The 12,728-nt window shown below is 38.0% G+C and overlaps 2 protein-coding genes across 4 annotated transcripts in view; one reads left to right on the top strand and one right to left on the bottom strand.

Moving 5' to 3' along the window:
* Window positions 1-2,237: 2,237 nt before the first annotated feature.
* On the top strand, window positions 2,238-8,287 carry G6PC2 (glucose-6-phosphatase catalytic subunit 2). Its single transcript, XM_054278344.1, has 5 exons — window positions 2,238-2,455; window positions 2,766-2,875; window positions 5,930-6,041; window positions 6,460-6,575; window positions 7,776-8,287. The coding sequence occupies exons 1-5, from the start codon at window positions 2,238-2,240 to the stop codon at window positions 8,285-8,287; spliced, it is 1,068 nt and encodes a 355-aa protein (XP_054134319.1).
* A 2,247-nt stretch (window positions 8,288-10,534) lies between these two features.
* The window catches only part of ABCB11 (ATP binding cassette subfamily B member 11), a 35,937-nt gene continuing 33,743 nt past the window's right edge, over window positions 10,535-12,728 (bottom strand). For all 3 annotated transcript variants that reach the window (XM_054277651.1, XM_054277653.1, XM_054277652.1), the window contains one exon: window positions 10,535-12,404. In XM_054277651.1, coding sequence (XP_054133626.1) covers window positions 12,204-12,404 — 201 coding nt within the window. In that variant the 3' untranslated portion in view covers window positions 10,535-12,203. The remainder of the gene's footprint in view (window positions 12,405-12,728) is intronic.

The raw sequence follows: 12,728 nt of genomic DNA, 5'->3' as shown, positions 1-12,728 counted from the left end.
ATTTTTTCCTAATAGGACAATAGTTATTTGGACTTAACCTCATTATAATTGTTGCTCTTTCAACCAAGTACAAGAAGTAAGATGTCTGTTATTCAGCTGCCAACTGACTTGGCATTTGCACTCATGTTTGAAGCTAACTGTTCTTGCTGAACTAGATTGGAAAACAGAGAATTTCTACATTTCTGCATACTAAACCTAGACATGTCTAAAAGACTGATTTTTTTATTGTTATAGTAAGTCTTAATTATGTTTAAAGGCAAGATATTTTTGCAGTAAAAAAATGTAGCAAAAGAACATTTTCTTTGGCAGTAAGGTACAAAGAGTTATTAGAGATTTCTAAACAAGTATGGTCTTGGGGAAGAAAATCAATTCCTTCCATTCATTTCTATGACAGTTGTCTTGCTGCACACTCTGGAAAACAGTAGAGATATACAACTTAGCAAGAAACAAACATCCTCAAATATTTTCAGAAAAAAAATCTAGGGTTTTTTTTTCTTTTTTTTTTAAATATCCTGAAATTTTGAATCTGGAAGGGTTTTCCTTGAAATCAAATACCACTAGTTAAAGTGAATAATTTGGTCAGTATTTAGAAAAATATTGTAGCTATTCAGAAGCAGCGCATTGAAACTTTTAACTTTAAGGTTTTCTATATGGCTTAATGCAATTGGTAGCAATAAACATACAGGATTTAAATCTGCTAAAAAAATTCTGAAACCAGACTGTTATTAGCTAAAGTAAATGGGAGTAGTTAAAGTAAATGTGAGATTGTGTCAGGAAGAGAAATCTTCTACATCCATTTAATTGTCATGCCTTATTTGTTGAATCTACTTAGTGTTTCCATGTGACTCCCTGACCACACATCATGAAGCCCTCTTAAGCCATTAAGCCCCTCTTCAGCAAAACCAGTTAAGTGGTTCATGTCTTTGTCTGCACAGCTTGTGCAGTTTAGCTTGAAGTGCATGGAAAGAGTATTAGGGAAGTGTGCACCCCATATATAGAGCTGCTTCTGTCTTCTGACTCCCACTGTTTCAGATACACAGATAATAATTTGATATGACTACATTAGAATTTTAGAGCCTGATAAAGAGCTTGAAATTTTCCTCTGATGATATCAGAAGTTGGTATCATGAGGCTTTTATTATCCACTTAATCTCTTGTAGAAAAAGTTCTTTTCATGAAGCCACCTCAAATGAACATAATATTTTATGCTACAGTTATTAGTACTAATATTGATAAATCTGATATGCTAATATATTGTCTGCTGAAATCTTTTAAACTCCTGCAGTTTGCAGACTCTGTTTGCTCTTGGCTGTTGGTTCTGGAGCACTGCTGTGCTTCACTGGGGAACAGTTCAGGGAAAGTCTCCTGATGATCTGCTGCCAGCCTTGCTGTGGTTTGTGCAGCAGGTCTCGTTTCTGTCAGGGGGGCAGCAGGCGGGGGCTGCAGCTCCTCCCGGCAGAGGGCGCCGGACGGGCCTCGCGTAGGCAATGCCCAAGAATGGTGGGACCGAACCATGGCTCCGACTCGGAGCACCGTCTGCATTGGGCCTGGATTAACAGGCCTCTTGTAGCAAGGAAACAATTGCTTTTCAGTATTTTAAGAATATTGTTGCTTTAAAAATAAATCTACAGCTCGACAGCATGGTTGATATAGGGATGCTGGTTGCATTTTCCCTGACTGAAAAAATATGTTGTGCAAATTATTAGTAGCAGCCAAGTTCTGTTTCAAAGTGAAATGTACAGCTTCAGTGACAGTTCTGTGAAGATCAGTAATTTGTGTATTCTTTCTATCCTATGCACAGGCAACACTTAATGAAGTACACACATTAGTAAGATGTTCATCCTGCTGAGAAATGAACTGTGAAAAGGTTTAGGCAAACATGTTCCAGCTGTTCCTACAAAGGATTGCACAAGTCACACATTTTGTTTCCACAAAACTTTCCTCACAATTTGCTGCTGCTCAGCTTGTACTAACACGTACTTCACTTAGCTTCCTACAATTAAAATTTGCAAACAAAAAAGCTTTCCAGTGCTAGCAGACTCATATGCTTTCCCAGAGATTTGGAGCCACGTGTTTCAGGAATGGCTGGGTGCACCACGCCAATATAATATAAAGGCAACGTCAATCACCTTCTCTCACTTTTTAATAGCTCCCCTCCATGATTCTCATTCTCTGTCACTAGAAACTTAAGATTAAAGGAACTTTACTATATTTCAAGTATAGTTTAATCCATTAAGATGGATCTCCTTCACAGCAATGGAGTGCTTATCATTCAGCATTTACAGAGGGACTACAGGGCTTACCAGGATTTCCTTAATTTTATGTCACATGTTGGTGATCCTCGGAATATATTTTCAATTTATTTTCCTCTTTGGTTTCAGCTCAACCAAGTGGTTGGTACTAAAATGATATGGGTGGCTGTCATTGGTGACTGGTTCAACCTCATATTTAAATGGTAAGAAAAATTTGGAATTTTTAATAATAGTTATTATATGTACCTCAAGTTTAGAAAACTTTCTGTAAATAATGTACTAGTAGATTTTCCCTGCTAATTATAAAATAGGAATTCACAGTGAAGATATTTAAGATATGTTTGAAATAACCTTGTAATAAGATGAGAAGAACCTGTAGAACTATTATAGAACAGCTTTGCAAATATAGCTCTTTATATTCTTTGTAAGATTATTTATCATGCTTTGCTGAGGCCTTCTTATGTAAAAATATTTTCATTTAATTTCTTCCTTCTTTTTTTTTTTTTGGGTCAGGATTTTGTTTGGCCATCGCCCGTACTGGTGGGTGCAAGAAACAATGATTTATCCTAATCAGTCAAGCCCATGCCTTGAACAGTTTCCTATAACATGTGAAACTGGACCAGGTAAGAAATGTTGCAGATTTTCTTGGTATATTTGATAGGGATAGCGGCTTCAAGGGGGAGAGAATGTGACTTAGGAAGGTCTTACATGATTCAGAAATCTTAGAGCTCATGTATAAAATATCACACAAAAACAAGTAGAGGAAAAGGAAGAAATACAATAGGTAGGTATTTGCTGTAGGACAAGAGTATTTCCTTCTTTTCCTTCAAAAGATGCAAGGGAGGGAGACTTGCTTTAAAAATAACTACTACTAGAATGAACCGGGGTATTGGAAAGAAGTTTTCACAAAACTTGTGAAATACATTATTTATTGGGTTCCAAGGCAGATCCCAGAGCTGTTGAGTTTGAGGGCTTGTTTGCTGTTGCAAGAAATATTCAAACCCCATAAATTAAGTAGATGATTCAGTGTAAGTAACAATAGTCTCAGCAATTGATTACTTAATGTATCACAAGGGGAAAAGAACCAGAACCAGACACTGCCACTGAATGCATGTGTGGGAGTATGTGTACTAATATATGGGGAAAAATTATTTTTGAATTGTACCTTTAATGTATTTTCACTGTTTATATCTCATTATCTTCTCTGTGGAAATCAAATGCAATACTGATGAAGCTAAATGAACTTGTGCAACCCTAATACGTGCAATAAGATGAACTTGCATTGAGCTAACTGAATTTAGTTTAATTTTTGTACAAGAAAATACTGACTGTGGAAATGATATGCTTTGCATCTTGTCAATGCCACTGAAGCTTTTAAACAGTTTGCACAGCTGTATTTTGTTAACAGTACTCTGCATTACATCCCATTGTAATTGTGAGCAAGAAGCTTAAACCCTTGTATGAGGCAGGGTTTAATAATGCCTGGTCTATATGCCTGCAGTCTCTTTCAAGTTACTTCATTTGAGACCTAACACAAAGTATTGAAGCCTTCAGATCTTCTCAAAAGCCTTCAGAACTGAGCCCAATCAGTGCTGTGTAGATCCAAGCCCAGGCTCAGGAGGCAGTCAGTGTTTCATTTTGATTCATTGAACCAGAAGATGTTTCCTCTTGTTCCTGTCTTTCTGAAAGGTCATTCCTATTTCTGTCCAGTGGGTACAACTCTCATATTGATTCCTTCCTTGCACTTATAATGACCACATTTTTCCCACCTCCACACTTACACGGGACCATTCAGACTGTCACTGACCTGTTTCTCATTAGCCAGAGGAGGCACAGTCAGTACAGGTGTTACATGCACCCAATCATTGTATGAGCTTGTGTGGTACTTCACACAATAAATACTTTTAAAATAGAAATTTATATTAAAAGATTAGAGAAGCAGCCACAGACATGAGAAAGCAGCTCCAAACACTGCTAGGATAGCCTGAACCCCAAACTCCATGTCTCAGCAAAAGGCAAAGCTGAGGGAACTGTTCATATGACTGCATGGCAAACAGTTTAGGACCTGAATTTGGTTTGCATTTCTGGAATTAACTGAACTAAAACCCAGCAGCCATTTGTTTTCTAATATCTGTAAAACTTTAAGAATATAAACTTTAAGGTAAAATTTATGCTGTTTTGAGTAGGTAATTTGCAGATAAGCTATGAAATATTATTCCTAGGTGGCATTTTCCTAGATGACAACAAAGAGAGGCTTTTCTACTGCTGACATACAACATTACTGTTTCCTCATCAGTGACATTTGTTCCATTATGAGGTTTAGGAGTGCACACCTGATAGGAAATTAACAAAAGAGCTGGTGGAGTGACTCTAAATGTACTGCCAAGCAGAATAGCAAAAATGAATGCAGGGAATCAGAAATCATTGTGCTTGTCCTGCTAGATATTTCTGCTTTGCTACTTCACTGAAATATTCTTTTACTCTACTCACTACTAGACAGTGCTGGCTCATAACACATTCTTGAGCCAAAATTATTTCTTCTGATAGTGAAATAACCCTGTCCCTTCTCTGTCTCCACAGAAACCCAAGATGTAAAGGCCCCAGATTTACAGATTCCAATGATCTAATTTTTTCTTTCCCTATTTTGATTTGTTGAATGTAAATCTGGTGAACATGAGAAAGGAAATTACAGAGTAATTTTAGGAATCACTTCCCTTGCATCGTGTCATCATACCTTGTTTTATGGTGATTTTCACAGTTGTAGGTACTTCTCTGTGGTTTCATATTGCTTCCAGTAAAATTGATATTTTACTTTTTAAATTAAAAGAAATGACACATATACCTGGATTAAAAAGAAATCACTGTTGTTCTCTATATGAGAGTGTTCCCTGTTATAGACTGCTGTAGGTGGACTACTGTGTGCTGTACCTGTGGGTACAGAAATTAGAGCATCATATCATGTGCCAGTTTCATTGACAATCTGCTTTTAATCTGGTTGATATTTTACACCACCTTAAAAATTATAAAATTAATCAAAGTTAAGCATAAAGAAACATTTTTTTCTGTGTTTCAGGTGCATTTCTAAAATTATTACAAAACTACTCAAAATGTTAATTACCTGCATTGTAATATTGCTAATGAGGCACAGCTCTCAATTGTTAACACCATGGTAATTGCTGAAGCAGATAAAAAGCAGCTTGGAAGTGCTATCTAAAGTTATTCTGGTCCCTTAGTTTAGAATGTTACAAAGAGCTAAATTTCTCTTGCTCCTGTTAATTATGAGGAGGCTCATTCAAAACTTTTTTATGTGATCCTCATACATAATTTCTACATTACATGCTACAGCTCTAAGACAGCCCTAGGTGCTTTTTAAAATTTTTAAATCCAAGTAATGGGAAGATAATATGTTTTCCTATCAAGATTCCAACTCACACCAATATAAAGTGAGTGAGCTACTACCTTTTTTATTTCAGACAAGTATTATGGATTCTCTGTAGATGAACCTTCGGAAAAATTTTCATGGCAAAAATTAACTTTTGAGAAGCAGTTTCAGCCTTTGTTAACCATTTCTTTTCTAAATTATTAGGTGCCTGAGTAACTACCACTAGACATTTTCTATATGACCAATGTCACAGTATTCATTCTTGGGTTGAATATTTCCTTTTTGTTTTTACTAGGAAGCCCATCTGGACATGCCATGGGATCATCCTGTGTTTGGTATGTAATGGTCACAGCAGCACTCAGCTACACAGTTAGATGGAAAGATAAATCAGCTGTTACCCTTCACAGGTCAGTGTCTTTCCAGATTCTTTAAATATATGCTATGTTTTTAGTGGACTTAATTTAAACAAATATTCATTTCATGACTGTGAATTTTGTCTTGAAATAATTGAGTTTTGCATATAGTTATGACTTCATGATGAGAGATATATTTAAGGTACTAGTCCTAATTTAATCTGCCATTGATGACTTTCATCACTTAAACCACAGAGGTGTCTTGGACCTGAAACTTCTGAGATCTGTTTCTGTAACCAGTCTTGATAATGTTTTAGTACTGATTTCAAGTTTTTAATCATCTGATTCTAAACTACTCTACTTAGTAAACCTGTGCTGGTAAAAGCATGAGGCTTACATGATGAGTCTTGGGGTAAATAAGTAGATGAAATATCTTGTTTTAATTTTTAAGCATCTTCCTTTTCCCTCTTAGACTAACATGGTCATTCCTCTGGAGTATTTTTTGGATTATCCAGATCAGTGTGTGCATCTCAAGAGTATTCATAGCAACACATTTCCCTCATCAAGTTGTTCTTGGAGTATTTGCTGGTAATGCTGCTATTTTTTTCTTTCCTTTTTAACCTATATGCAATTTTTTTTTAAATATGAGAGAAGACAAGATATTTTTAGTAGTTGGACTTGCCTTGCAGCCCTGGTGGTGCTCTCCACTCTCTTAAAAATCAGGGATTTGATTTTAGTCCAAAGGTAAAATTTGTGAGGTAGAATGTGCCTGCTGCCTGTGTAACTCACAGTGAGGGAGTGAGCCCTTGTCCACCTGCCAGTTGATGTGACTGTATTGTGTCCACACTCCCCCAGACTGGCTCTGACTGCTTTGTACTGCCTGCATCTGATCTTTAACTGTGGAAGACATCAGAGGGGAAATTGCTCCTCCGTGGCTCTGACCTTTCCTCTCAGGAGGAAGTTATTTGGGTCACTTCAAATGGTGTCCATGTGCAAAACAGCATGTGTGCAATGTGGAAAAACAGAGACCTGGGGCAAAATGGAAAAAAAAAATGTAAATAGCAGGACAAACTCCCCTGGGTGATTTAAGATGCTAAAGTACATTTTTCAGAGTTACTTAAGCATATTGTAAATTGGTATTCAGGGAGTCCAAACTATAAACAGTATCTCCGGTATCTATATGAATTTAAGGAGGGTGACCAGTGCTTTGAGCAGGGGCTTCCTGCTCATGTTCTCTTTCATGAAAGCATGGGCAGCTGCAGCCTGGGCAGCCCTGGCTAACAGCTTTCCCTCTTCACAACCAGGATAAAATGAGTACAAGAGAAGATAACTGTGTTCTGTGTCTTTTCCTTCAACACTCAAAGCCTGTGTGGGAACTGGTGTTGAATTCTGCATTGCTGGAGCCAGTCTTTGAGTGAGGGACTCTTTTGGAAAAGGAATGTTCCAGTTTACATCTAATATTTGATAGGTTGTCATCTGGGAGATGCAGTCAGGCTTTAAGGTATGCCTCATATCGAAACCATGTAGTGCTTGGTTTTTGGTTTTTTTTCCAAAGTGGCACTTTTGAGTGGGAGGAAAGGTTTTGTAATGTACTGCAAAAGTGGTAAATTGTGTGTGTACATGTGTATGTATAAATATAACTATATATATATAGACACACATGTGGATATTTATTACATAGGTATATTCTTCTGTCTTTAAAAGTCAAATTCTGTAGGGACACGGTAGAAAATGCTTTTCAAAGTACAAGTGTGTTGTTCCCTGTAACACTGAGTTTCTAATCCACAGGCATTCTTGTGGCAGAAGCATTTGAACATACCCCTGCAATTCAGACAGCAAGCTTGAGAATGTACATCAAGACAAACTTGTTTCTTTTCCTCTTTGCCCTTGGCTTTTATCTGTCCCTCAAGCTTCTTGATATTGACTTGCTATGGTCTGTTCCAAAGGCCAAGAAGTGGTGTGCCAATCCAGACTGGATAAACATTGACACAACCCCATTTGCTGGACTGGTGAGGAATTTAGGTGCACTCTTTGGTTTAGGTCTTGGAATTAATTCTGAAATGTTCATCACGAGCTGCAAAGGTAAAAATAGCTGCAAGATAAGTTTCCGCATATTGTGTATAGCTGCTTCTTTAGCTACCCTGCAGCTGTATAATTTTGTTAAGATACCTACTCATACTGAGTATTTGTTCTACATTCTCTCTTTCTGTAAGAGCGCAGCTATGCCTCTCACTGTAGTTGCCTTGGTTCCCTACTGTGTCCACTCGTTAATGAGGACAACTGAAAAGAAACTTAATTAGGTAAAGTTTCAAAGTGGTTAGCAATGTGGGGATGGATGTGAACTGTTTGAGAACCCTCTGCAAAGCCAGTTTTGCTAATTAATTTAAACCAAGGGGATGCCACTGCATCTTTCATGTATTCCTGGTAACTAACCACTACATCCAAAATCAGTACACTCAAGCAGTTGAGAAATATTAGTTGCTGATTTTATTCCTAGAAATATTGCAAGTCCACTGCAGTATGGTTAGAAATGGCCCAATACTCTGGGTCATAATGAAGTTTTAAAGTATAAGCAACCATCTTTATTTAGCTATATGGTGGTCTTTTAGTTCTGTCCATCTCTAGCTAGATAATGCTTCAAGCATCAGCTGTACATAGTGATACTCAATGTTTCATTTTTTTATAAATAGATACTTTGTGTTACACTGCTACATAATGGTGTGACAGAATCACACCACCTACTGTATGGCTGTACCCAGGCACTGTGAAAAAGGCCAGCATAGTTATAAACAAGGCTTTAGATTTAATTTATTGAGCTTCCTGAGCAAACCAGCTTCTGAGTAAGTCAGATGAGAAAAAAAAAGTTTATTTCCACTGGACTCTGTAGAATATATTTTTGCATTACTGTGTGGTTTTTGTCATTTTTACTTTTTGGAAGGGGTCACATGAATCATGAATAATACAGATCACAACTTTGAATGGGGGAATGCTTAAATATGGTGTAAAAAAATCTTTGGTTTCTGTACATCTACACAGAGCAACAAATGAAAAAAGGTGTCAATAATGAAATTATCTCAGTATATGAGCCTCAAGAATGTTGTTCCTGCTCCTGTATTGCAAAATTAATTCCCTGCTAATTCTCTCAGATAACAGTCACAAGCCTGAATCACTGTTAGCAGTTGTGTAAATCATGAAAATATGGTTGCAGACTGTCACTTCAAGTTTCTATTCTTTGTTTAACTAAGCACACAAGTAACTAATATGTTGAATATATGTTTGCTATATAAAATGGATTTTCTAAAGGGGTACTTTCCATTTTATTCATTATTTGGCATCTACTGTTGTATATTTCCTTTCAGTGCACAATCTTTAAGTAGTACTTTGCCGATACCTTCCCATAAAACTCTCTCTCTCTCTCTATATATATATAGATATATATAGCCTTAGTATGCCTGGCTATAATATGAGTAATGAGGGCTGCATATATATGATCTGAAAGCAATAAGACTTAGAAGATGTAAACATGATATTGCTTCTAGACTTCCAATTAGGTAGGAGGTAATTGAAAGAATCTTATTTAATTGGGTAAACAAGGCAAATAGTTTGGTGTTGGCCTTTGGGAATGAACAAGATGCAAATTACAGAAGCAAATCTGAAACAGGCGTCCTTAATTAAGAGCCTAGTAAGACTACCATGACTTAAGAAAATTAAACATTGAGGAGTATTCTGCTTCATGTATCTCCTGATACCCTCTCTAATGGTTCTCTGAACTTTTTCCCACAGCAGCTGACCTGAAACCACTCTTTCCTATAATTGTGAACTCCTTAATCAAAATCACTAAGTTCATGGGACTAGACACAAACAATGAAGAACAAAGCTGTGACAAAGATTTCAGCTGTGTTCAAGTTGCTGTGTGCTTTGTTATTCCCTGCCATGTGAGAGGACCTACAGAGGCATCACAGAGCAGTAGCAGGTTGATTGAGTTGTTGTTCTGTTCCTGGCTCCCCCTAGCCAGCAGTAGGAGATTCTTCATGCACAGCTGTCCAAGATTCTTATAATAGCATCTGCATTTGGTGGCAATTTGAAGCTGGGAGTTACGGGTAGGGATCACATAGGCTTCTAATCACGTGAGAGTCTCTGTTTCCCAACACTGACGAAGAATCTGTTGGAGTAGCACCCTTCCCAACATTTAGCTCTGTTTCCCAGTTGCCTGGAAAGAGGATAACGTTACACTCACTGAAGAGCAGCAGCACAATCACCCAGCTTGGGCCCTGGCCCTGTGCTGCTGCAGGGAGACAGCAGGCTCCTGTGCAGGCAGGAGTTGGCCTTCTCTGCAGCTCCATCCTGAACAGCAAACCCTTGGCACAGACATGGTACTTGCTGGTGCTGCCAGATACTCATGTGCTTAGCTGAAGGGTAAGAGAAAAAATGCTAGAGCACAAGAGGCAGTAAAAAAATACAATTTATTGGTTTAATTTGGGTCACAAAGGTATTGCCCTTTAGGAAAAAGAATTATTAAATAAGTTTACATAGTCATTGTCATTTTTAATGAAGAGTTATTATTTTTCTGTGTCCTTAAATAATAATATTAATTAAATACCATATACATGTGTCTGCAGGTTATTGATAGTCACTCTGTCAATAGTTTCCTGAGCCATCAAACTACTTATTGCTCTTAAATGTAAAAATGCTAAAAAGATTAAAGCAAATAATGCAGCTTTTCCTTTTACTTTTCAGTTAAGGTTTAAAATACAGATTTCCATAGAGAAATTGCCATTTCAGTTGTTGCGTGGTTGTGTGATTTCAATAGGGTATGTGGAAGTGAGTCTGTTAATGGAGTTGTATAAAAGCTGAAATTGGGTTTTGCTGCCTGGAATTAAGGGATGTATCCTAATAACATTTTTACCCTTAACAGCTCTATTTACAGTACTGCTACTGTTGTAGTATTTTATAAGAAGTGGTGTGACTTCTTATAAAGTGAGTAGAAACTTGCCTGCCCACCCCCTACCCAGCCCAGATGCAGATTTTAGGACATGGAGAATGACCTCCAGTTAATAATCTGTTGTTTAAAATCAATATTTAAATATTGAAACTGTTATCTATACTTTCTTTCTATCTGCTTTTCTCCAAGATCCTAGTCACTAAAGGACACAGTCCTGTTCTGCTGCAGACAACAACTAATAACATATTTCAGTGAAACTTGTGGTAGATGCTACAATAAACTGTGACAGATACAAGTTTCTACCAAAAGAAGCTCCTTCCTGACCTTTGTAATTTATGAATATATTGTTGCTCTGTTTATCAACTGTATTTAATTCAAAAACTAATTATGCCTATTTTTCCTACCTCCACTCATGATTGTATTCCCTTCTGAAAAAAAGAACACATCCATCACCATTTCAGTAGAAGTGGTTCAAATAACTGATTATTAACCATAGAATTTTACATTAATTTAACCAAGGCATTTATTCCTATTCAAAAATCTTTTTGACAGCTGATTAGAATGATGAGTATTAGCTGGAGAGTGGTGGACTAGGAAATGATCCTCACCAGCTTCTGTTCCTTACCTTGGTTGCTTTCCTTACTTTTGTGGAGCTGCCTTCTTTGTAAGTACTGAGTGGTTTGTTGAAGGGGCACAGCTGTGTCAGTGCTGCAGGTGCACACAAGGGAAGCCCAGCCTCCCCCAACAGCACAGCTGATGTGTGTGGTGCAGTGGGTGAAGGAGTGGGGCTTCTGCATGCACAGGAAAGGCCTCTGCTGAAATCAGCTGCAGACCAAACTTTAGCACAGATTGGGTCCCTTCAGATGTACAGCATCATTTGAAGGGTTGTTTTCACTCATTCGGCTTACCTAGAGAAAGGGCAGTTTCCTGAACACCAGTCTTCCTTGATTGCTAGGTTAGGCATGACAGGACTGTGCAGTCTGACTGCAGGTAGTGGCAACTCCCCAGATCACCAGGAAAGATCTTTCCCTGTTTCAGGGTTTTTTCCCCTTATCAGTGGGCTAAGATACTTCCTAAATGCATCAGCCTGTGCTTAGTGCCTTGCATGTGCTGGCCAAGTGTGTTTGATGCAGACAGCTACATATATTAAGGGTTCCACAGATCTCACTGTATTGTAGAGCACTGCCTCTGTAGCACAATGGAGCACCAACATACACATACCTACCACAAAGTATTTGCTTACAGAAATCTTTCAAATTGAGAATTACAGTAATTCAGCTAATTGGGGCTCCAGTAGTAACAAGTTTCCAGTAGGCTCCTTCCATGGCCATCAGTTCATCATGAGTGCCCCTTTCAATGACGAGTCCTTGGGACATCACAGCAATGATGTCGGCGTTCTGGATGGTGGACAAGCGGTGGGCGATGACGATGCAGGTGCGCCCTTCTCTGGCTTTATCCAGGGCTGCCTGCACAGTCTAAAGGCAACAGACAGTGTCAGAATAAAAATGTGCAAATACAACAGGGCTCAGAGCTGGAGGAACCCAGTTGTTTCAGATTAATTAACCATATTGTGCAACACTTGTAAAAGTGACAGTGGGACTAAATCAGAGGTTCTGATATTGATGTGCTTAGCTGGGTCATGAATTCTGTTTACCAGTATTACAAACAAGAGACAGCTAAACATAGAGGTAGAAATAAAGGAAGGTCTTTACTCTGCTGCATGCTAAATGTCAACTGAATGCTTTGAAATCCAGGCAATTCAGACATTTCTGAAGAAGTGCTGCCTCTCCTTTTAGAAG

This window comes from Melozone crissalis, unplaced genomic scaffold, assembly GCF_028551555.1.
Source record: "Melozone crissalis strain CALT ecotype California unplaced genomic scaffold, PUWL_Pcris_2 ptg000023l_1, whole genome shotgun sequence".
In the NCBI taxonomy this organism is placed as follows: Eukaryota; Metazoa; Chordata; class Aves; order Passeriformes; family Passerellidae; genus Melozone; species Melozone crissalis.
Note: the sequence above shows the minus strand (reverse complement) of the source record. Positions and strands in the feature narration are given on the sequence as shown.